General features: G+C 39.5%; 1 protein-coding gene across 3 annotated transcripts in view; it reads right to left on the bottom strand.

Moving 5' to 3' along the window:
• Nucleotides 1–992: 992 nt before the first annotated feature.
• LOC127569801 (kelch-like protein 3) overlaps nt 993–26,259 on the bottom strand; it is a 95,805-nt gene continuing 70,538 nt past the window's right edge. For 2 of the 3 annotated variants that reach the window (XM_052014708.1, XM_052014707.1), the window contains 7 exons: nt 22,263–22,380; nt 21,459–21,656; nt 15,315–15,416; nt 13,683–13,811; nt 5,146–5,286; nt 4,922–5,065; nt 999–3,991 (listed from right to left, as the gene is read on the bottom strand). In XM_052014708.1, coding sequence (XP_051870668.1) covers nt 3,963–3,991; nt 4,922–5,065; nt 5,146–5,286; nt 13,683–13,811; nt 15,315–15,416; nt 21,459–21,656; nt 22,263–22,380 — 861 coding nt within the window. In that variant the 3' untranslated portion in view covers nt 999–3,962. Of the gene's footprint in view, nt 3,992–4,921; nt 5,066–5,145; nt 5,287–13,682; nt 13,812–15,314; nt 15,417–21,458; nt 21,657–22,262; nt 22,381–26,259 lie in introns of all 3 variants that reach the window. The other variant, XM_052014706.1, reaches the window with a different exon arrangement.

Raw genomic sequence — 26,259 nt, forward strand, 5'->3', positions numbered from 1 at the left:
ATAGGGATAAGCTTGAGGTATTGGAATAGAAGAGATATCTTGGGGTTTCAACAAATAAGTTATTTAAAATATCAGTAGAATGTTCCCAAGTTATAGTTCACTATTCCAGTGGTGTTTTCCCCTCATCTCTGTTCTCATTCATTTACTAATTACATCTCCTCTCTGCTGTTGTGATTAACATGGTTTCACCACCATCTCTCAGCCAGCATCATTGATTTTCTCATTCAGTCTCGACCCTATCACTGAGTTATATTTTCTCCTAAAGCAAAGAGATAGCTACAAAGCTAAAACTATATGCAAATGAGATATTTCCAGCTTCCTAAGTGGTAGCTAATCTTTCCATTAAACATAAACCTCATAATCAATTACCAGAAGACTTCCTGTATCAGAAACTGAGTACATACTTGATTGTAGATAAAAACTGTAGTTATGCTTTATTGCTAATAAATATTGCCAGCTCCCTACTTTGCTTCTTTATACTGTTAACTTGCATTAAACAGGCATGAATTAATTTCACAAAACAAAAAAATTTAAATATACTGGAAATTCTAATCACAACTTACCCATTGATATAAACGCAGCTTCCTTGTTTGCAGGATGTTTTTAAAAACAATCAGCATAAGTCAAACAAGTACATTTTTGACAATTTGGGATTAAATTACACACAGTTCTAAACTTGGTAAGAAACAAATGAGATAAAAATCAGTTGTATATTCATTTGTAACAGAAACGTCAGCCTCTCTCTTCAGGACAGTTCAAGACTGTTCTTTGTTCAGAGTACTTGTCACTTTCTTCTTCCTTCCATAAATCCTGTTTATTTAATAATTTAAGCTCAAGGCTACACCAAAAGTCAAAATTAAATATGATACTGTACAAAGGACACTGGCTCCAGCAGCCAATGCTTTACCGAAAGGAGAAAATAATGAGGGCTACACAAAAGAAACAGGTTTTGTAACCATCCAAACTAAATAAATGATAAGTTTAAATTATTTCCATCATTTTATTGACAATTTGAAAAAAGTCAGGAGTGCTTCACAGTTTTGTGTTCCACGATATGACAGAACATTTCAAAATAAATCATTACATAAAACCTAACATGATTTCAAACACTGTTCCAAATGACAGTAGAGTGCAATGGTACATTAAATCCCTGACGCCATACTCTGTCACTCAAGCATGACCTTTTGATCTGATTTGGTAGTTTATTTAATACTACTGAAGACAGTTACAGAATTACACTTTAATTATGCTTTATGACACCATTGTGGATAGAGTTATTTTATAACACTGCTTACATTGGAAAAGTACATATCTAAACTTCATTAAATTATTAAGTGTCTAACATTAGAAGTGCAGCTGTTATTGGGTTCATTAACTTTTTTTTATCAATGGCTAGATCACATTGGCACCAAAACCTTTGATTGGAATTGAACAATTTTTCTGTTTATCATTAGGATGGCAAAAAAGTTCAAATCAACTTATAATTACATAAATGAACAAACAATAATTAGAAATTCTCTCTGAAATACTGTAAAACTATAAACTATTATAATGACTGCTGCATCTCTAGCAATTCAAACATTTAAAACAGATGTTTTTGGAAGGCAGAACATAGTTTTTTGACTTAATTTGACTCAGAGACCTTCATCATAGCTCCCCATAAGCCCCCGAATTGTTTGATTACATTTCATAATGGAAACAGTGGCAGAGTACTTAATTTACTAGTAATCCAAAGTCTGCGACCAACAATTCATAGACACGAGCTCAAATCACACCACATCTTCTGTGAAATTTAAATTGTTAATTAAATACTTGGGAATTACATTTAAAAAAGCTAGCCTCAATAAACATGACCAACAAATTACTGGATTGTCGTAAAAACCTATCTGGTCCACTCACACCATTCAGTGAAAAAAATCTGCTGTCCTTCTCCATTCTGTCCTACACGTGACTGCAGATCCATGGCCTCACAGAGGTGTTATAAATTCCTTACTGTGTTGTATTTTTCCCTGGTTACCATCTCAGGCTGTGGGAATCCACAAATTTAGGCAGACTATGAGCAACAATTAACAAGGTACTGTGTACTGGAGCACTATCAACCTATAAGTTTCAGTTCAAGAAACAAACCGTAGAGGAAAAAATACATTTAAATGAAAAAAAACAGTAAATGAGACAAAAAACAAAGGATGGAAAGCAAACTTAAAGATATGAGGAAAATGCTGCAAGAGTGGAAGTGAGAAGCATTGACAAGCAAGTGAATTAAAATCTCCAAGTGTCAACCACTGTACAAAAAGCCTCAAAAATAACCTGCATATGGCTGCAGAATTAAATCAAAATTTTATACATTTTTGATGCCCATGAAAAATTGTTAAAATCCAGAAGCAGGCAGTAACAAGATCGGGACGAGACAAAAACAACAGGAAAAGAAAATACACATAAAGAAAAGGGTTAAATAGCAAACACAAAGCAAGAAAAATATTAATGAAGCAACAAAAACAAATTATGCTGAAAATGAGTGATTTGTCACAAGAGGAACTGTTTGTCCAAAATTGCTGAGGCCACACCTGCTTATTGAGTATCTATTAACCATACATCGAGTTTTATTATAAAGTACCTCTCAGGCAACAAATTTACTCAGAGTAGGAATGCAAGTGCAGCCTCAGACCCTCTGTTTGATTCTGCACTAAGTATTAACAGATATATAAAAAAAACAACTTGTAGTCAGAAGGAATTTGAATACATTTGATAATAAAATATTATAATTTATCTTCTCTTTTAAAAATAGTATTCTTCAGAATTTTCACTAGGTGGCACTATCTACTAAAAATAGCCATATTAGTATCTACAAACTTGGGAAGGCAATGGAAATGAAGTTAAAGATATGTTTATTTTTAATAATCCTAACGCAGGATAACTTTAAAACTGTTTCCTTTTACACTTATCTTCTCTCTGCAACATTAATCCACCTACATTCCCCAGATCAACTGAAGGAACAGATGATTCAGCCTATTTGCTTTCGACTCTCCACATTACCAAGGAAGAGAAGGATGTTTCAAAACTCCAAAGTATTGCTAAATTGTTAATTAATGAATATCATTACTCTTAACAATTGGGTGAAGGAGGGTGCTGAAATTCACGTCAGCTTTGGTTTGGACTCTGTACTATGAGGCATGGCATCTGTGCAAAAGAAGTTCCAGGTTCCAAACATTTTCTTTACAACAGCACTCATGCAAGAATTGAATGGGTGTAATAAAGATTTCTGCTTAACATCAGGATTACTTTCAACAGGGACTTCATATCCTGTATTCATTCATTTATTAAAGTAGGGAATCCTAATTCTAAATCCAAGAGTGGGGTTGCTAATTATGAAATATCAGTAGCAGCTCATCTCAACATAAACAAACCATTATTACAAGTATCTTTCTGTTCACTCAAAAACAGAATGTTGGATTTTTTTCTCCCTTTTATAAAATAGCTGATATTTTAACAGTGCTCAGTGCACTGTTTACTTCAGATCCAAAAATGTGTGCTTTAAAAGGGAGCAGCTTGATCTTCAGCAACTGGCATGTAACAGTAGAAGCTTCACATTCTCCAGTCAACAGGGCTTTGTTGAAGGCTGACACTCATCAACACTGGACATCAACACAGATTACCCAGCAAGAGTAATCTGATAACTCATGCCAGTTAACTTGCATTTTCTTTGTTTCATTTGAAGTGCTAGTAGTGGAAGTAACATGTTCCTTTAGCTTAAAAGGCCCTTCGATTAGTGCTTAATTTTTCTTTTAAAAATGCATATTGCAGATCTGGTATCTTTTTGACAGGGTGACTGAGCTTATACTCACACAGTATACCATGCATCCAAGTATTATAAATAGTTTTAAAAAAAAACCTAGGTCAGTCTTTAGCAGAATGCTAGCAGTTTTCATTTAAGACTTGAATCCAACTGTTGCTCAAGAGTAAAGTCATAGTGGCTTATCAATTACAGCAACACCTAAAAGGAAGAGAAACAATTCAATGAATAAGGCTCATAAGGTTCTGAACAAGTTAGTATCAATAAGTAACCTGAACAATGTTTCTTAATCATTTAAGCACAATCTGGAAAGTTTAACTTTTATTGGCAGCACATTTTACATCTCATCTGAATTTTTTTTATTATGTTCCCCAGACAATACAAGTTAAATTACTCTTAATGTTTTTTTTTCTTTTTACATAAAATAAAATTACAATAGAATTAAAATGAATTATATTCAAATAGGTTAAGCATCAAAACAGTAAAATCAAATGGGAATACTAAATGAAAACAGATTTAAAAAACTGTCACTGTTAGACAATAAAAGGTTGAGGATGTTTGTTTTGTAAATTATTTTGAAGATGCAGAATGAAAACTACCATAGAATCCAAAGCATCAATTGTTTTTGCAGATAGATCAAACTTCAAATGGTTTTCTAGTGCTGGCTTCCACCTACTCCACTTGGCCTATTCATCAGGCAGAACCTCCTCCCTCACTGACTGCCTTTCCTCTCCAACTTCCTTCAACCACATCTTCTCTCAACCCAAATAAGCTTTCAAACTAACACCAGACCCTCCTCATTCTCCCTTTCAATTCACTACCCATCTATTTTCTGAGCTCCACAATGTCAAGGCTTCTTCCATCATATACAATACCTTTGGCTCAGTGTATGCAGAATTTTACTGTCGGATTCTTGCACAAAGTGGACACATATCTTTTCAGATGCCGTATAGTCTTTAGATCATAGATATTTAAAACATTCTTCTGATTCAAGATTATATACTTTTAAGTCCTCTTGTTAATTAACAGCAACTCTTAACACTGAAATGATGCAAATATTTGCAACTCCTTAGCTTGTACATCACAGTGATAATACACCAATCTAGCCAGAATAATCTGCAACAATTTTACCTGCATAGCTTCTTCCAGTGCTCATATTGGTTGGTAATAATGTCCATTTGTCTGTAACAGAGTTATAGAATTCCACAGATGCTAGATTACAAGAGCCATCATCCCCTCCAATCACATACAAAAATCCATTTACAGCACAGACACCTGTAAGATTAAAAAAATTAATTAGCTTAAAACATACTTTACTTTTAAGTTCAAGATAAAATACAAATATAGATACGTACCTGCATTCCTCCGACACATATTCATGTCTGCCACTTGCCTCCAAGTGTTTGTGGATGGATCATACACCTCAACACTTTTCCTCACCAAAGGTCCATCATGACCTCCTGTTGCATATAACTGACCATTTAGAACACCGACCCCTGCATTAAACGCAAAGAATCATTAAAATATTCACTCATTTCTCTACAAAATATACCATGCTCAAACCTGGCAGTAAACTATTAACTTGTCTGAAGATATCCTTTGTATGAAGTTAACAAGCACTGCTTCCTCTCATTTTGACAGGTACAAAAGATTTCATTGTTTTTGAGCCCAGGCTGTCTTCTCCTTTCTCCAGTATTCCTTCCCATACTCTCCTACTGGGCTGCATTTCCATATATATTAGTAGCCTCTTATTCCCCACCCAAGTGATCACTTCTCACGTGAGCATGATAAGTTACAGTAAGCCAATTTCAGTGACATTTCTTTTGCAGCATTGCTCCTAACCAGAGATCTCGGAGATCAGTTTTTCCTTTCTCCAGCCTAGCAAACAGAGGCCAACTTCAAAACCTGTCATGACTACAGCTGTACAGTTTACCTGCGACACTCCTGCTGTGGATAACTTGGTTTCACACCATTAAATGAACTTACCCAACAAAATATTGCACGAATAAATTTTAACTTGTTCACAAAAAAAACATCAGGACAGCTGAATGCATGGCTAAGTAGCTAGTGCAGGAGGAAGAGCTTCAGATATTTGGGTCATTGGGATCTCTTCCAGGGCAGGGATGGCCGATACAAGTTGCACCTAAACTGGAGCGGGACCGATATCCTAGCAGGGAGATTTGCTAGTGCTGTTCGGGAGGATTTAAACTATTGAGGCAGTAGGTGGGGAGTCATTTTTGTATGTAGAAAATACAACAGTAAAGTCCAGTGGGCAGGGCAGAAGAGGCAGGTGGGGAAACACGAGAAGACTGGTAGGCTTAACTACCTAGGCTTTACTGATGAGCTGAGAGAGTGGATCAGCATATGGAATTATGATAGTATTGCAATGTGGTTGAGAGGAGGACAGGCCTGGCAGCTCAATGTCCCGGCATATTGGAGTTCCAGGCGTGACAGAGAGGGAGACAAAGGGAAGGGCGTGTTAAAATGCTGATTGGAGAAAGCATTATGGCAATATTCAGGGTGGATATCCTGGAGAGATCGGCCAATGAGACCATGTGGTTAAAAGTTAGGAATAAGAAAAGGGTGGTCACCTTGATGGGCCTCCCAATAATCAGCAGGAATTAGAAGAGCAGATAAGGAGGCAAACAGCACTAGGGTATAAAAGCACTAGGGTTGTAGTAGTGGGGGATTTTAACTTTCCCTATATTGACTGGGATTGCTTTGGTGTAAGGGACTTAGATGGGGCTGGAATTCGTAAAATGCATTTGTGGGTTCTTAAAGCAGTATGTAGAGAGTCCTATTAGGGAAATGGCTGCACTGGACCTTTTCTTACGGAATGAGGATAGGCAAGTGGTGGAAGTGTGAAACCAAGTTATCCACAACAGGAGTGTCCCACATCAGGCCTGTGAAGGAACTCTTTGGAAACAGCAACCATAGTTCTGTAAGTTTCAAGGTAGTCATGAAAGAAGATAAGGTTAGTCCTAGAGTCAAGGTCTTAAACTGGGGGAGGGCTGATTTCAACAGTTAAGGCAGGACCTGGCAGAAGTATCTTGGGAGCAACTGCTAGAAAGAAAAACAACATCCAGTAAGTGGGGGCACTTAAAGACAAGATAGTAAGAGCCCAGAGTCAGCATCTCCCTGTAAGGGTAAGAAGCAAATATAATAAGAATCGGGAACCTTGGTTTACAAAGGAAATTGAAGATTTGATCAGAAATAAGACAGCAGCACATCAGGCATTTGGTTTAGAGTGAGGTTTATAGGGGATGTAAAAAAGAACAAGAAAAAAATGAGGGTTAAACAAGAATATGAAACAGCCTTGGCAAGCAGAATTAAGAGGAACTCCAATATCTTTTAAGATTATTATCTGAGAAGGTCCCCATAGGGACACCTATGTATGGAGCCAGGGGACATAAGTGGGATCCTCATTGGTATTCACCAGGGAGAAGGATGCAGAGGATGAAGAGTTAGGGGAGGGGTACGCTGATATTCCGTAACACGTCTGTGTCAATAAGGAGGAAGTGTTAGATATTAGCACACATTAAGGTTGATAAGTCCCCAGGGTCAGCAGTGTACTGCAGGGATCAGTGCTGGGACATTATTGTTTGTCATACATGTTACATATATAACTGACTTGGATAAGAATGCAGGTGGACCGATTAGCAAGTTTACTGACACCACAAAAATCAGTGAGGTATAAGATAGAAAAGAAGGTTGTGAGAGAATACAGAGGGACATAGGTCAGTTGGAAAGTTAGGCAGAAAGTTAGGCAGAAAGGTGGCAGATAGAACTTAATCCAGACTAGTGTGAGGTCATGCATTTTGGGACGTCAAATACTAGCAGGGTGGGGGAGTCTAAAACTAGAGGACATAGGTTTAAGGTGAGAGAGGAAAAATTTATAGGCGATCTGATGAGCAAGCTTTGCCCCACCCAAAGGGTGGTGGTTATATAGAATAAGCTGCCAGAGGAAGTGATAGAGGCAGATACAATTACAGAGTTTAAAAGGCATTTGGACAGGTACTTGGATAGGAATGGAGAGGATGGATATGGGCCTATGCAGGCAAATGGAATGAGCATCGATAGGCATGGGTGAGTTGTGGTGAAGGGGCCGTTTCTGTGCTGTACAACTCAGTGACTATTCAGGGTGTGCTGCAGACCATTGAACACGGTTACTGTAACTGGATCATGAACTCATTCACTGATAACTTTCAATCAATGCAGCTGGAAATGTAAAGCAACATGAGCAACAGTGTGTTCTGTGGACTGTCCCACTTGATCAGTGGTGCATTGCATTGTTGAAACAATTGGAGTGTGGAATGGCTCAAAGCATTTGCTTTGGGCATTATGATTTTGCAGCCTCCTTGCAAAAAGCTTCTTTCTCAGAGTTCTTTATAACTTGCACAACAATGCCTGCCTCCTCCCCTAAGTCGGGAGATGAATGAATTCTGAGCAGGGACATCTCCCTGGTACCTTCTTTCAGCTCTTACTGTCTTCAGATTCTGCCACATGGCCCTCAGGATGTGGGTTTCCTTGCTGCTCTTCCTCCAGCACTGGCTCCCATCTTCATTTGTGTGGGTTGTACAGTATGAAGAAGTCTGCACACTTGGTTGGTGTGTACTGTAAGTTGCCTTTCAGACTGATGCAGGAAAAGCAATCCCATTTTGGGAAGACCAACATATTTTCTACAACTATCCTGGAACTTGCATGGTCTTGCTCTATCAGCACTCAGCCACTCTAAAAGGACTTAGAATTGATGCAAAAAGCTAGGGAAGTAGAGAGTAAACTGTGTCCCCCTCCGGGCAGTGCTTGGGTACTGAAAACATTTAGCAGGTTAGCCCCAGTGAGAAAGAAACAGTCACATATGCTCCCTTGAAATGTGGCAGTGACCATGGAGGAAATTCTTCTCATGATCCACAACCACCTGAACATGCTGGTAAATCCCTAGACTGGGAGATATGGCAGAAATCTGTGCAACTATTTGGAAAGATCCTGTGCCAAGGAAGTTGAGAGTCAATGTGATCTTGACCTCCAAGGAGACAACAGACCAGGTACGACAGGGTGGCCAAAAGATCCCACGGAATATGACAACCTTGGAAACCCTGTTCAATGGAGAGGTCCAGAGAGGATGTGGCTTTTCCAAAGAATGTGGGAGTAAGCTTTTTGCTGGTGGGCATTAATCTGCCTCCTGCTCAGAGATTCTGACCCATCCTGAATGGCCAATCATTGCTGTAATGATGCTCCCAGCAATGGAGTACTGCCAGCACCATCACCCTTGGGTGTCCATTGGAAGAGTGTGTTTGCAGCGGAGTGCTGGAGAAAGTACTCATTGTTTGTTGCACAAACTCCTTCTGGACGTTAAGCAGTCTGTAACAAGTTCAAAGCTGATCACAGGTCAAAGTGGACCCAGTGTCCACATAGTATCCCTTCAAATAGTGACATAAAGAGCAGAGTAGCATGATATGCTCCTCATTGTATGGGGAGTGTTCCACAATGGTCGTAGGTTGCATCTTCGAGCTCTAATTTACATTGGAAAGGGAAGAAATAGTCATTGTGTGAATAGGATTCAGTACAGATTTGATGTCAGCAAAGGGTCAGGCATACATTACCGTGCACTGAGGTGCTCAATCTAATTTTGAGATGGGTGCAATTTTAACCAAAATTTATCACTAGTGTGATCTACACCAGGCCAAATCCATCTCTGCATGATGTATGCAGAAAAAAAGGTACTAATTAATCTAATTTCTAGGCCTAGAGACATACAAAAGAAGAGTCCAAAAGCCATTGACAGCAGTGAGGTGTCAGAGCAGTACGTCACCCAAGGCCTGGTCATTACTTGGTCCATTCTGCCTCAGTGGAACCTTTGGGTGTTATTTGTCCCATCCTCTGCACCAGTGACCAGACACTGCAGATGGTGAGTTTGGTCAGTGGGCTAGGTCTGACCCAAGCTTCTAGAGAAACAAAAGCCTGGATGAGCAGAGTTGTGGCTGAGTCAAGCAATTATAGAGGTGAAAACTGATGACAGTCAGAAACACAAGTAGGCCATTTAGCCTCTTAAGTTTGTACTGCCAGTCAGTGAGGTTTACCTTAGATATAAAATTACCAATTGACCAAGCATACACAGCAGGAACTTACAAATTTCTACCACCTTTTATATGTAGAAGTGCTAAGTTAAATTCTCTCTCCCCTGACTCAAATTTTTATTCTATCTCCCTGAATCCTGGAATCCTCAACCAGGCAAACTGGTTTTGCCCTATATACCCTCATTAGTCCTCTTTAATTTCAATCAAACTATATTCTCACATCTAAATTCCAGAGAATTCAAGGTTTCCTCAATCACTACTTGTGATTTTACTCCAGTTGTTCATGTGTTATTCTGGTAAAGCTACTTGGTGCTCTCTTCAAGACTACTCACGAGTAAGTCCAAACAGCCTTTATATAACTGCACTATAGCTTTATCCTTTGTATTCTAGTCATCAATTTAAAAGACCAGCATTTTTTAAAAATTATTCAACCAACACTTAAATCCTTTTGCCATAGTTTTATCATTTGTTTAATTTACTAAAAGCTTTGTATTTTTCTACTTCCACCTATAGTGCAACAATGCCATGAATATACTGCAGATATATGGTTGGAAACTCATCTCACATCAAATACAGCACTAAAGTTACAAATGATCTGCTTCAGCCTCAGATATTTGACAGAAGAAAGAGAGAAGAATTTAGTGGCTAGGGACTGGAGTTTATGGTCGATTGAATAATAGCAGCACTGTGGCACAGTAGTTGGAGCTGCTGCCTCACAGCCCTGGATTCAAATCTGACCTTGGGAGCTGATCTTCTGTGAACAAGTGGGTTTCCACTAGATGCTCCAATTTCCCCCTACATCAGGTGAGAGATTAACTAGTGATTGTAAATTGCCATCGAAGTGTAGGTAAGTTGCAAAAGAACCAAAGGACAATTGATGGACATGTGAGAGTGGAGTAAAAGGGGAATGGGACTAATGGGATTTGTCTGCAGTAAGCCAGCATGGACCTGATGGGCCAAATGACCACCTTCTGTGCCGTTATAAGTAAATAGATGGCTTCAGTCTGGAGGAAATTTCTGATCATCCAGCATTGGATTTTGGACACCCAGTCCAAGGAGGAAATAGTGGAGCAATCGGGATAGTTACCAGCAAGGCACAGCTAACTCTTCTCAAATGTACATAGAGTCATACAGAACTGAAACAGACCCTTCGGTCCAACTCGTCCATGCTGATTAAGGGGCCTTCCTGATGTAGCCTCACTTGGCCCATACACCTTTAAACCTTTCCTATCTATGAATCTGTCCAAATTTTTTAAAACATTTTAATTCTACCTGCAACTACCACTTCCTCTGGCAGCTCGTTCCATATAGCCACCACCCTGTGTGTGAAAACTTTGCTCCTCGGGTCCCCATTAAATCTTTCCCCTCTCACCTTAAATCTATGCCCTCTAGTCTTAGGCATCCCTACCCTGGGAAAAAGACTGATTAAGCACCCTATCTATGCCCCTCGTGATTTTATAAACCTCTAAGGTCACCCATCAGCTTCCTTCGCTCCAGGGAAAACAGTCCCAGCCCATCCAGTCTCTCCTTATATTTCAAGCCTTCCAGTCCCAGCAACATCCTCGTGAATCTTTTCTGCAACCTCTCTAGCTTAATCACATCCTTCCTATATCATGACGGCCAGAACTGCAGACAATATTCCAGGTGCGATCTTACCAACATCCTATACAGCTGTTACATGACGTTTCAACTCTTGTACTCAAAGCCCCATTCAATGAAGGCAAGCATGCCATATGCCTTCTTCACCACTTTGTCTACCCGTGTTCACGTTTTCAGGATACTATGTACTTGTACCCTTAGGTCACTCTGTTCTACAAAACTCCCCACGGCTCTGTCATTTACTGTGCAATTCCCAAAATGCATCACTTTGCAACTGTCTGAGCTAAATTCCACCTGCCATTCCTTTGCCCACTTTCCCAGTTGATTTGAATCCTGTTGAAACCATAAGCAACCTTCTTCACCGTCCATCAACCACCAATTTTGGTGTCATCCTCAAACTTAATAATCATGCCACCTACATTTTCATCCAAATTGTTAACAAATATGACAAACAGCAAGGGACCCACACCAATCCCTACGGCACACCACTGGTCACAGGCCTCCAATCTGAAAAACAACCTTCCACTACCACCCTCTGGCTCCTTCCACCAAGCCAATTTTGTATAAGGTAAGGTATCTTTATTAGTCATATGTACATAGAAACAAACAATGAAATACATCTTTTTGCATAGTGTTCTGGGGGCAGCCCACAAGCGTCACCATGCTTCAGGCGCCAACATAGCATGCCCACAACTTCCTAACCTATACGTCTTTGGAATGTGGGAGGAAACTGGAACACCCGGAGGAAACCCACACAGACACAGGGAGAATGTACAAGCTCCTTACAGACAATGGCCAGATTTGAAACCAGGTCGCTGGTGCTGTAAAGTGTTATATGCTAACTGCTACACTACCGTGCCTGCCCACACTACCGTGGAAAAATTGGAGAAATCTAAGAGAGAGATAAAACTGAGCCAATGTCATAGATGGGTGACTTACAGCAGATGTGACCAGTTCCAATCCAGATGGAGAGGAAGAGTGATTTACCTATAGTTGGAGAATTCGATAACAAAGCTGAAATGTGCCCAAACAGAGGATGAGATGCTGTTCCTTAAGCTTGTGTTAGGCCTCGTTGTAACTGGAGGCCAAAGACAGAGAGGTTTGAGCAAGATGAGGAATTACAGTGGCAAGCAGCTGGAAGATCAGGGTCACTCCATGAACTGAACGGAGTTCATGAATTGGGACTCCATAAGATAACTTTTTTAATAAACCTCTTCTTCCCAGTTCTGACGAAAGGTCTTCAACCTGAAACATTAACTCTGTCTCCATAGACACTATGTGACCTGCTAAGTACTTCCAGTTCTAAGTGTTTCAATGTGAAACGTTAACAATTTCTCTCTCCACAAATGCTGCCTGACCACTGATGTCTTTTTGGATGATATCACTGAAAAGAACTGCATGTAAACACGAAATGGGAAGGGGGTGGGGGGGCAGTGCATGAAGTCCAAGGACTGATCTCTGGCAAACCACCAGGAGTAACAGTCCAGAAACAGAAAGAGTTGTTGTTAAAATTCAGGCTACAATTAGATAATTAAGTTTGAAAATGGTTTGTGCATGCACCTGGATGAAGAGGTGTTGGGGAGAATGGTAAGATCAACAATGTCAAAGACCAGTCAAAAATGGATTGTTTTTGATAATCACCATCATATTAGATGTCATTTGTAACTTTGAAAAGAACTGTTTCAGTCCTGAGCTATAAGCAGAATCTTAATCAGAAAGTTTCTGGGAAAGATAAGACAGACTTGATGAGATGGAAAGTTAGCAATGATTCTGACAAACACACTGAACGAGTGCGAAGAGAAGAACAGAATGTAGAAAAATCAATGAAGCCAGGAAAAGAACCAAGACTAAAATATACACTAAGTGTCACAGAACAACTGTAAACTAGATGTTTATACATTCGCCTTGGAAGAGACTCAAAATAATAAGGCACGTGGCATGGAAAGCACTAAATATAAAACATGCAACATATTATTTTCAAACAATTTCTATAACTGTTCTTTGAATTGATCAGGAATAGTTAGAAAATTGGGCTTTATTAATTCCCAACAAATGTTTAACAATGTTTCTCCCTATTAAACAAGATCAATGTAGTTCAAAAAACAAAATTTTCAGTCTAGTATTTTAAAAGATCAAGTCTGATCCGTTTCAAAATACAAACAGGAAGTTATAAAATATTGTCAACTAATAATCTTTTTGAAAAGAAACATTCAAACCTGCACCACTGCGACGTGTACTCATATCTGAAACATACGTCCATTCATTGCTGACTGGATTATACGCTTCAACAGTACTAAGACACTGGCGTGATGCTCCATCATAGCCACCTACTGCATACAATCTGCCTGGGGAGACAGGGTGCATTAACAATCAAAACATGCAACATAAAGTGTTAAATATTATGCTTTTTTCTCATTTAATTCTGGTAGTCCAAAAGAGGAGGAAAGGATTAAGAAGGTGGTGGAGAGAGGGGGGATAAAAAATAAAAAGAAAAGGGAGTTAAATAGAGAGTAATAAACAGAGATCAAGACATTTAATATGTATGGATGTTTGTCCGCTGAATCCAGTTTTAAATGAGTACAAATTCAATTACCTCCTTCCCCGCCCAATAGCAAAACTTTAAAGTCGACAGAGATAATTACATCAAACACATTCATGAAGCCATGAACTTTGTTTTTTAAATATGTTCCTGGCTTTGAATAGCACCAAGGACAGAACAGTTGCAAAAAAAAAGAGGATTTCTGGATAATGAGGCTCTCAGTATTGTCTCATCACACTGTTTAAATTATTTGGTAACAGGCTGGTTATGTCTCTTGTGAAGATTTACAGCCCGACACATCATTAGTATGAGCTTTTATTGTGATAATTCTGCAACTAAAGAAGTTATTTCTATTTTGGACAAGATAAATTGATGCAGCTTTTGACATGTACATTATGCAATTACGGTTTTTATTACAACCACTTCCAACTAAACTCTTATACATGGACAATATTAATTCACATTAACAATGAAGCTTTTATGCACCCCCGCAAATACATCTAATACCTAAAAGAAAACGTCCTTAACGTGGGAGAGAATGGTTTCCTGTAGTCTGTTCTCCAGCTAAAAGGTGAAAGACATTAGAGAACACATGGAAGTTGATCTATTAAGAATGCAGAAGGTATCAGATGTTTTTAGAGAAAGGACTATCAAACACAAAATTACACAATCAAGATATGCTTCCAGATGAATATACTATTGGACATCCTCAAACATAAGATTAATGCTTGTGAAAGCAAGTTGCACCTGGTTTTCTTCAACAAAGCATGCTCAGGTGCAGTGCATGGTGTACGTTCCATTACTGTACAGGTTGAAGTTTCTGCATGTGCATGCCAGTGAAAGGATACCCAGAAATATCTTCATTAAAGAAAAGCACATACTTAGCATGCAACAGGAATGTGAAAAGGGAAAAGGCCACACAATAACTTACAGCCATCAGGAGAACAGGGCCCTTAACAAAAAACTGTGAAGAGAATAACATTTAAATAAACCCATCTTCTTGGTATGCATGCAACAAATGCATTCAATTAATTTTTTTCATGTAAATAAACCAATTTCTTTTCCACCAAAGAAATCACTACAAATGCCTGAACTTGCATCAGAAGGATTAAACTTTCCAAAAAGATTAGATCAGTTAATTGTACAAATTATTCTTTTCTCAAACTACAAAACACTGAGTTTGGGACTCAAAGATCTAGTCAATAAACGCACCTTGTGTTATTCATTATTTTAATTGGTGGGTAACAGCTGGGGCCAGCATTCCGTTTAAAAATCAAAAAACCTATAAAACAAAATCAATTTTTCTTACCTTCCACGACTCCAACCCCGACACTACTTCTTCTTGTGTTCATGGGTGCCACAAAAAACCATTCATTTATTTTGTAATTATAAGCCTCCACTGATGATAACCCTATTTAATGAGGAGAAAATGGTACATTATTTTCAGAACTAACAGTAACACAAGCATAAAAGGTAGGCCATCTTTATTTCTAAACACACTGGACATCGATGAATAAGAATATATCAGGACTAAGAATGCTACTTAGTGAAATAAGATCAAACCTGTGACATTAGATGAAGTGGAAATCACATATGACTCATGTACAGAGTCACTTTAAAGGAATGTATTCAAACTCTTTCTTTTGATTCATAAGTGGATAAACAAGGTGTCCTGGAAATACTGAACCCAGACAGACAACGTGTTTAATTGAAGGCTGGGTGCTGTATCTTGAGCTTTCAATTCAGCTGACTCTTTTATATATTTTAGCAGTCCTTGAGGGTTGAAGATGACTTGTTTCCATACTGGATCCGAGGTGGTGATTAATGAGGCCAAAGTGAGACCTATAGTCTATATCAAAGAGGCAAGAGGTGCCTGATGGGAAGGGCAGATGAGTTGCTTGCAAAGTCATGCGCACATTCCATTGGTAACACTAGGGCTGTGTGCTTCCAATGCATAGATTTCAGGATCTGAGTGCCATCCTGATAGCTACTTCTCCATTTTGAGTAGTTTTGAGTCAGGAATTTCCAGGTCACATTTTTTCAAGAATGTTTAGAGAACATCCTCAAATCTTTTTCTCCATCCACTTGGAAATCTTTTTCTGTAAGAGAGTTCAGACTTCTGTGTGTTTGGAATAAGGCATGCAAATGGTATGGCCTACTCAACAGAGCCAACTGAGTCGAATTAGTCCCCAATATTGGGGAAATTGACCTGGTAGAGAACACTTACATTTTTTTTGCTTATCCTGCCAGTGGATTTGGAGGATTTTGCAGAAGCACCATGATGGTAATTGGTGAAAGGAGCACACTGTATCGCAACAGCTTTGGTGACCACTTCGCAGAATACTTCTGTTCAGTTCAAAGTGTGTCCTGGCCTTTCAGTTGCCTGAATTCTCTGTCCCACTCTAACTCCTTCATCTTTGGCCTCCTGCACTTTTCCAGTCAAGTGCATTACAAGGCACAGCACCCATCTTCCATCTAGGCACAATACCAAATTCAACAACTTCAGATAACCAGGCTTTCCTGATGGTGTCAGAATTGGCCAGTAATTCATTAATAATCCACCTGTACCATTTGCTGTTTTTCCCTCTCCACAGATATTCACCCGACCTGCTGTTTACAGCATGCTCCTTTTTATTTCAGCATTTTTGTTCTCTCAGCAGTGAAGTTTCAGAAGCATATGGGAGGGTAGGGATTACTGTTGCTGAGTATATCATGAACTTTGTGTTGGGTTTGATGAGTGATCTTCTAACACCCTTTCCCTCAGCTGGCCAATAGCTGTACTGGCTCGTAAGTGGTTGCCTGCAGAAATTCATCTCCATCTTGTGTTTGCTCCATGAAGGTGTTCCAGCCATGATCCAGTAGATTCACTGATGTCTCCAATCACTAAAAGCCGGCTCCTGAGGTGTGGCAAAAGGTCCAGGTTTTCCAAGGTCTTGCCCTGAACCTTCATTATCGGAGGATGGTATTATACAACTGGAACAAACTGGCAGAGGACCTATGATTTGCCAATGCTGAGTTTGATTTTGTGGAGCAGCTCTTCAACTACTAGCACAGTGGTTGAAGAGCACCCTGGAGATGACTTTCCCTGTTTCAAGCAGCAGAGAGGCCTCTCTGTAGGTTCTGTAGTCAGTCTCCTTCTTTGAAGACACACATGATTACAGCATCCCCGAGTTCCCTCAGTATATCCTCTAGATATCCTGAGAATGCGAACGTGACTGAAGTTCCCTACTGCCATGTTTCAGGACAGCATCAGGGATAATATCCACTCTTGACACCCGTTTTTTAGTTGGCATTCGACTTTTTTGACTCTTGCCAACCAGGAGTGTGGCAAAGCTGTATCAAGTAGGTTGCTATTGCGTCAAAGGCCTTCACCTCTATTTTCCTTCAAAATGTTTATTAAGAAATTATTTACATTTTTCCAGAAGTTAATTTGTGCACGTATGATACAAGAGAGACAAGACAACAGAGCAAAGGGAAAAGCAGTCAAATCACTGACATTAAAGAGCTCAGGAATACCATATGCACTAAATAGTGGCAGGTTAAATTTAATACATGGTATTTTAACCTTATCTGCAAACATTTTACCCACTTTGAGGCATGACATAACTTAAATGGAAACATACACATTATTGAGACAGCAGATAAAAGGCAGATTTGACCTCTGGTATCAAAGGACTGAGTTTTGAGAAAATACTGGATATAGTGCATTGCTCTGCTAATGCTGATAGTAATGACCACAAAATTATTGGTGATATGAAAGCATCTAACCCATAAATCTTGTAGACTGGTGACTGAGGGATCTTCATAAAACACATACTAAAAAATTAACCTCACGAGCAGGCATCTAATGAAACCTCACAACATATTAACTGCCATAAACAAAGCTTCATCTGGAGCACGACTTCAAGATAAACAAATATATTAGAACAGGGAATATAGAACAAACCAGTGAAAAAAAAGTCCGTAACAGAACTTCTAGAATGCACAACCATTGGAATAGGCTTTTGGACCAGATAACTGAGAAGGTTCATGCAAATTAATGTTAGATTACATATTAGGAGCAAATTACAGACGTTCTTTTATACACTTTCACTGAAAAACAAAACATGATTGTGCCCTTCTGATTCTGGTTCTACCACTGTCCTAACCTGGCCAGAAAATGCTGCATTTTGCAAAAGCAAAAGCCTTTTTGTTTGAAGTTTGGTTGATTAGTATGAAAAAATGGAGAGAAGAAGAAAAATTTGTAAGTGGGAGCTGCAGAAATACAGGAAACAAGATTACCTCCAAGGTTATAACAACACTGACAGACATTCACATCGGTCTTACTTCAATGAATATAACCTGCATTTATATAACATTTTTCATAACCTCATGTTTTGAAGCCTGAACTCCCACACCACCAGGTTCAATAAGAGCTACTTGCCTTCAACCATTCAGTTCTTGAACCAACTGACACAGCCCTAATCACTACATCACTATGACCACTTTGATCACTTTGCACTAAAATGGACTTTGTGGTTTTGTTTTTGGTTCTAATTGTTTTCTTTTTTGTAAAAATTGTGTATCATTTATGTTTAATTTATGTTCTTCTTGTGAATGCTGCTTATATGATGCTGCTGCAAGTAACTTTTTCATTGCGCCCAAAGTCCAGAGAATTTTGATAAATTATCACAAGTGCCTCTGCTATAACTTCCCCCATTTCTTTCAGTACCCAGGGATGCATTCCATCAGGACCAGGGGACTTGTCTACCTTTAGGCCCACTAGTTTGCTCATCACTACCTCTTTAGTGACAGCGATTGTACAGAGGTCCTCACCTCCCATCGCATCCATAACATCTCTCTTTGGCACATGAAGTCGTTCAAGGCCTCAGCCATTTCCACATTACCCAATATTAATTCCCCCTTCTCATCTTCCAAGGGACACGTGTTCACTTTAGCCACCCTTTTCCACTTAATACAATTATAAAACCTGTTTTTATATTTTGTGCTAGTTTACTAATCTATCTTCCCTTTCCTTATTCCTTGCTTAGTGGTTCTTTGTTGCTTTTTAAAGTTTTCCCATTCTTCCAGTTTCCCACTGCTCTTGGCAACATTGTATGCATGAGCTTTTAGCTTGATGCCTTCTTTTATTTCCTCAGTTATCCAAGGCTGGCTCTTCCCACCCTTACTGTCCTTGCTTTTAACTGGAATATGCTTTTGTTGAGCACTGGGAAAAATCTATTTGAAAGTCTTCCACCGTTCCTCAACTGTCCCACCATAAAGCCTGTGTTCCCAGTCTACACTAGCTACCCTCATCCCATTGTAGTCTCCCTTGTTTAGGCATAATACACTGGTTTTAGATCAAACCACTGCACCCTCCATTTGTATGAGAAATTCAATAATCATACTGTGATCACTCTTTCCAAGAGGATCCCTAACTACAAGATTCCCTACCTGTCTCATTGCACAGGACCAGATCTAAGATAGCATTCTCTCTTGTAGATTCACTAATATGCTGTTCAAGAAAGCCATCACGGATGCATTCTATGAAGTCCTCCTCAAGACTGCCTCGACCAACTTCATTCACCCAATCTATGTGGAAGTTAAAGTCCCCCGTGACAACTGCCATTCCATTCTTACATTCATCACATATTTCTTGGTTTATTGCCTGCGCCACTGTAATGTTATTATTTGGTGGCCTATAAACAGTCCCCACCAGTGATTTTTTTTCCCTTTACTGTTCCTAATCTCTACCCAGATGGGTTTAACATTCTGCTCCTTAGATCTTATATCATCTCTCACTATCACCCTGATCTCATTCTTAATTAAGAGCACTACCCCACCTCCCTTACCTTTCTGCCTATCCTTCCGTATTACCTGATACCCTTGGATATTTAATTCCCAATCATCTCCGCCCTGCAATCATGTTTCTGTAATGGCCACTAAATTATACCCCTTTGTATTGATTTGTGCCACAAGTTCACTGACCTTGTTTTGAATACTACAGGCATTCAGATAAAGTGCCCTGACACTCATTATCCTTTTACAATCTAGTAACCTTTGTGTTTGACTTTTCTGTACTCTTACGTTTCTGTTTTCTAACTTTTGCTCTGGTCTCTGCTTTGCTTACTGATCCCAGTCCTGCCCAGGTGTAGACCATCCCACCTCCCCCAGAAATGGTTCCAATGCCCCAGAAACCTGAAACCCTCCCTCCTGCACCACTGCTCAAACCACATATTCATCCTAACTATGCTGCTATTTCTACTCTGACTAATATGTGGCACAGGCAGTAATCCTGAGATTATTACCTTTGAGGTCCTATTTTTTAAATCTATCTTCTAGCTCCCTAAAGTCAGCTTGTAGGCCCTCATCCCACTTTTTTCCTATATCATTGGTACCTACGTGCACCACGACAACTGGTTGTTCACCCTTCCCTTCCAGAATGTCTTGCAGCTGCTCTGAGACATCCCTGACCCTTGCACTTGGGAGGCAACACACCAAGAGTCCCATTTGCGGCCACAGAAGCTCCTGTTTATTCCCCTTACCATGGAATCCCCTACCACTAGAGCTCTGCTACACTTTTTCCTGCCCTCCTGTGCAGCAGGGAGACTCACAGTGCCATGATCCTGGCTACAGCTGCCTTTCCCTGATGAGCCATCTCCCCCAACAGTATCCAAAGCGGTATATCTGTTTTGGAGGGAGATGACCGCAGGGAACTCCTGCACTACCTTCCTGCTACTGCCCTGCTTGTTGTTCAGCCATTCCCCACCTTTCCCTAGGCCTTTAAACTGCAGTGTGACCAACTCACTAAACGTGCTATCCACAGCATCACTGATGCTCCAAAGAGAATCCATGTATAGCTCCAGTGTCATCATGCGGTCTGTCAGAACTTGCAAGTACCCTATAGTCAAAAAGAAATTTCTGAAGTGCAGCCATGATTATAAGAAACACAGGATGTAGGAAGCACAGTAAATTCCTGCAAACAGCAATATGATAATGACCAAATAATTCATCACATTGATGTCTGGAATAAATATTGGCCAGTGTACTAGGAATAAACAGCACTCCACAGCCCCCCCCACCCCCCACATCACAATGGTTTTTCAAAATGCTTCGTTTTCTTAGAAGTGCAGATAGGCCCTCAATTTCACATTTCAGGCAAAAGACTGTTGCACTCCTTCAGTATTGCACCTTATGGTCAGCTTAGATTTTCATACTTGTAATTCCAGAGAGGGACCTGAACTCTCAAGCTTCTGATTAAGAGGCAAGAGCAGATGGCAGAAGGTAACTATTGTTAAGCAGGAATTATGCAGATTTCTTAATTAATTAAATACTATGAGATGAACTTCGGAAACTCATTCTTTATGTCTGTTATTATAAAGATATGTAATTTTAACAGAATTGTAATATGAGAATGGACTAAATGGAGGAATAACAAAATCTGTGATGATATTTCAAGAATAACCAGCTTTACCTGTACTCCCATCAAATCCACCCACAGCATAGAGTAAATCATTCAACACTGCTGCTCCAAGAGTACTGCGTCTCTCCTGCATACTGGCAATGGATGTCCACTGATCTTTAACTGCATCATAGACATCCACAGTCCGAACTCTCAAAGACCCATTGAATCCTCCTACAGCATAAACACGACCACTCATGTATACAACACCTGGGGAGGCAAAAAATAAAACATGGAGTAAACTAAGTGCCGAGTATAAAATACCGCAGTCTAAGCATTTTCAAGATATTGTAATTTATCTTAGGATCTCCAATTTTTCCTGTTTGTTCTGATTCCAAACTTTTTTTTTAATTGAGAATAATGCATCCAGTGTTTTCCCAGACTCATGCTATATTGGTACATAATGCAAGCTATTTTGTTCAATGAACTTTATTAGTAAACATACTCTCTTTACACAGATTTAGAATTACAGCAAATTAAAGCATTATACAAGTGCACAAATGAAGAGAAAGAAAAATACTTGCTCTCACATTCAACTTCATTTCATTTCAGAGTTATTTACACTGTATCACTTGCAACAAATCCCTTTAAAATACAGTCACTACATGCAGTACAAGAACCTTGCAAGTATAGAGATAAATGATTGCCCAGCTAAACCAGGCTTAGTTTATGAAATATAATGAAATTCTTACAGCATAGGAACAGCTATTTAACCAAACAGGTAAATGTACCTCATGACATTTAATAAAATTACTGATGTGGTCATAATATTTGACTGAACAGAATTCTAGGTATATTGATAGTATACGTACTTACCTGCTCTGCATCTTCTGGAAGGCAGCTCTGCTACTTGATTCCAACGATCTTCTTTGAAATCGTAGCACTCCACACTTCGTATAGCTTTAGGTGCCTGACCACCAACTACGATCATAACCTGCAACCAAGAACAGAAGATCTGTGATACAATACAGAATTCTATAAAGCACTGATTTTTTTTTGAGGACAGAATAACTCTGCGATTTATGACAAAATCTGATACAGTATTTACTGCAATACTAACATTTCATGGGTTAAGTTGTCACACATGTAACCCATGGCCACCTAGTCTTTCTTAAACCAGCAGAGATCCGAGAAGCATTTCTCCATCAATATTCCATCATAAATGCCAATCTTCCAAACTCAGAAATGCTGATTAACTGTTCCACAAACACACAAACTATTTGTATGCAAAATAATCATTATTAAAAGATCAGTAGCCAATATTTCTGCTTTACAAAAAATGACCAAGTTAAATTCCTTTCACTGTTTCCCCCCCAATAGATTTCAATGGTTCTTTTAACTCAGTTCCAACATCCATGACAGGTTTAAATAAGATAAATAGGGAGAAGATATTACCACTAGCTTATTGTTCAATGAACAGGGGACAGAGATTTAAAGCAAAGGGCCAAAAATACAGGGAGGATGGAAGTGGGAGCAATCTGGAACTCACTGCCTACAAGGGTTATGGAAGAGTCAGTCAGGGTTTTCTAAGGAAATTGAGAGCCATGCAAAATAATTTGTGGAAAGAGAAGGAGAACAGACTGAATATATTAATCTCCTGAAATCTGGCGTGGGTTCAATGGCCTCCCCCGTGTCATAAGAATTCTCGGATTCTACAATTCAATTGCCTCATGAAGGGAATGCAGAAGGTAGTTACAGTGGGACACATAATTATTACTTAAATTGCAGATATACCCAAGATTCCACTGATTTAATTAGAGTGAAAAACAATCTGCATAAAAGTGTTTTTTTTAAAAAAGACTAAAATTTCCTTCTCGGAAGGGAAGTGGGGTTCTGGGGCATGGATTTCATTTTTGATACTCCTAGTGCATTACTTGGCATTCTGATTCAATTTTAAGGAAGACCTAGGGAAAGTTCAGCGACTCTAAATAACCAATTTAGTGTCCACAGGGATATCCTGAGCTTCCAGTTGCCTGTCACTTTATTTCTCCATCCCACTCTGACCTTTCTGTGGCCTCCTGCACCTAGCACAAGCTTGAGGATCCACACCTCATCTTCCATCTGGACATGTTTCAGTTTCTGGACTCAATATCAAATTCTACAACTTCAGGCAATTCACTTTCTCTGTCTATACCAGAAGTGTCCAGCCCAAGTGTGACACTGGTTCAGTTTTTCTCTCTCCAACACAGCCTGACCTGTCAGGCACATTCTGCAGCTCTGCATTTCTCAACTTTTATGTTCGTGTTCTCACTCTCAAAGTCCTCATTTTGCAGATTCTCTCTCCCCAACTGACCACATTATTTTGTTTGTACTTATTCCCAAGTCAATCCTGGCCTCACCTTAGTAATATTGTCTTTGTCCCATCCATCCATCACCCTCCCTGCATCTTACAACTAACTTATTTTCTCTTTCCCAGTTCTGATGAAGGGTCTTTGACTTGAGTCTGTTTCTCTTTCCACAGGGTCTGCCTGATCTGCTGAGTGTTACCAGCATTTTTTGTTTTTATTAGATGAGATTTAGTGCTCTGCAACATTAGTCCCTAGTGAGCGAACGTTTTGCTCATATGTTCTTGGAATCACAAGGGTGCCATTTCATTTCCTTGGTGTCTGCACCATATCCCACTTAAGTATATCAGAATTTAAAGAGAGTTCACCTGAAAAAGATTTCAAAGTTTTGTGACATTGTGCTTCACTCAATAGATATTTCATAAAAGTTCTAGATGAAAACTGACTTACCGTTTGACCTGATGCAGGTTCTAAAAACACTTGCCAAAAGCAGGCAGCTCCCTTGTGTGTCAACTTAAGTCAGGGTTCCACAACATCATTCCCATCCCAAAGTAATTTTAATGTAGTGAATCAGGTGACAAACCCACTCAGTAAAACTTTGTCTTTCCCATCTCAGTGCTGATGCTTGGAAATGACAGACCACATGACAGTGCTTTCTTAGAAGCTGGGAAGGCTTGGAGGTCAAGGAGCTGAATGAATACAAGTTTTCTTGAGGTTTGTGAAGGGTGTAAGTAATAAACATCCAGTTCAGAGAATTCCATAGCTCAGAGTACCGTATCGCTGGAGGATCTATTGTTTTCTAGCTTTTGCCCTATTCTTACTCCTCTTTTGCTGTGGTATTTTGTTCTGCTGACAGAGGTGCCAAGAATTAATGAGTAAGTCCTACATAGAGTGTACTTACATAGAACTAATGGGACCTTTGCATAAACTGATAGAAGGAATGGGGAATTTTGCAATGTAAGTTGTGTTAAGAGTTGCATGAATGAGATGAGAATGATGTTAAATGCTGTTGTATGGTATCTGCAAAAATAATGAGAGGTCTGACAGCCCTTGGACTGGATAATAATGGATGGGATGGAGAAAAGGGAATGATTAAAAATTCTAGGGAAGAGATAAGAAGAATTGTTACAGAAAATGATACAAGATAAAAAGCCTTATTCAACCTTGAAACTTCTATGAAGTCATTAAAGTGCTTCTTGCAACATAACCAGGTCTTGGGGGCAGTGCTTCTGGATCCAAAAGTATTGACATTTCTCTTTATGCATGATGAACTCAATTTATTTTTGAATATCCTTCCTTAAATAGCTTAAGAGAGTTCCTTCCTCATCCTGATCACTTTGAGTAAGTTCACCAGGAGCCTGGATTTGGCATATGCCAAACCCAATCTTCTTTCAACACACCACTGGCAAAAAAAAGTCACAGGAGGAAGTGATCTTACTTTAAGAGATGCATTCCCACTTTAATTATGTCTATGGCTGACCTGCCAGACAAAATGCACAAGTTTCTTGTTGTACAAAAAATTAGGTGGGAAACCTATGAGATTCTAATGCGAGCTGTGGGGAGGGTGCAACAAAGGTTAACTTTTCTGGCACCATTCACTCAGATATGTACCCACCCAGAGTTAAAACTGGAATTCAGAACGAAAACCCTCGCATGCTTCCCCAACAAAGTGTCATGCTTACAGAGAATAATTTTAAAATCCTTCCTGGCTCAAATCACAAACTAATCAGGCCCAGCTTAATATCCACAATATTTTTGGTTATCAAAAATTACAGATCTTTATCAGCCAGGCAAGTAGGCTGAGAAATGGCAAATGGCGTTCAATCCAGGTAAGTGCGAGGTGTTGCATTTTAGGAAGTCAAGCCAAGGTAGGACTTTCACAAGGAACAGTAGGCTCCTTGGGGAGTGTTGTAGAACATAGGAACCTAGGAGTGCAAGTACATGGTTTCCCAAAAGTGGTGTCACAGCTAGACAGGGTGGTGAAGAAGCTAGACTGGCTGGTATTCAACAATCACACATTGAGTATAGGAGTTGGGACGTTACATTGCAGTTGTATAAGACATTGGTGAGGCCACACCTTGAATATTGTGTATGGTTTTGATTACCCTGTTATAGGAAAGGCTTCATTAAAGCTGGAAAGAATGCAAAGATTTATGAGAAGGTTGCCAGCACTCGAGGGCCTGAGTTTATAGGGGGAGGTTGGACAGGCTAGGACTTTATTCCTTGGAGCGTAGGAGACTGAGGGGTAATCTTATAGAGGTGTATAAAATCATGAGGGGCATAGGTAGGCTGTATGCACACAGTATTTCTCCCAGGTAAAGGAAATCAAAAACTGGAGGGCATAGGTTTAAGGTAAGAGGATAAAGATTTAAAAAGGGACCCAAGGGGCAACTTCTTCAAGCACAGGGTGGTGCGTATATGGAATAAGCTGCCAGAGAAAGTGGTTAAGGCGGGTACAATAACATTTAAAAGATATTCGGTACATGGATAGGGAAGGTTTAGAGGGATATGGGCCAAATGCAGGCAAA

The sequence above is a fragment of the Pristis pectinata genome, chromosome 4 (genome assembly GCF_009764475.1).
Source record: "Pristis pectinata isolate sPriPec2 chromosome 4, sPriPec2.1.pri, whole genome shotgun sequence".
Lineage (NCBI taxonomy): Eukaryota > Metazoa > Chordata > Chondrichthyes > Rhinopristiformes > Pristidae > Pristis > Pristis pectinata.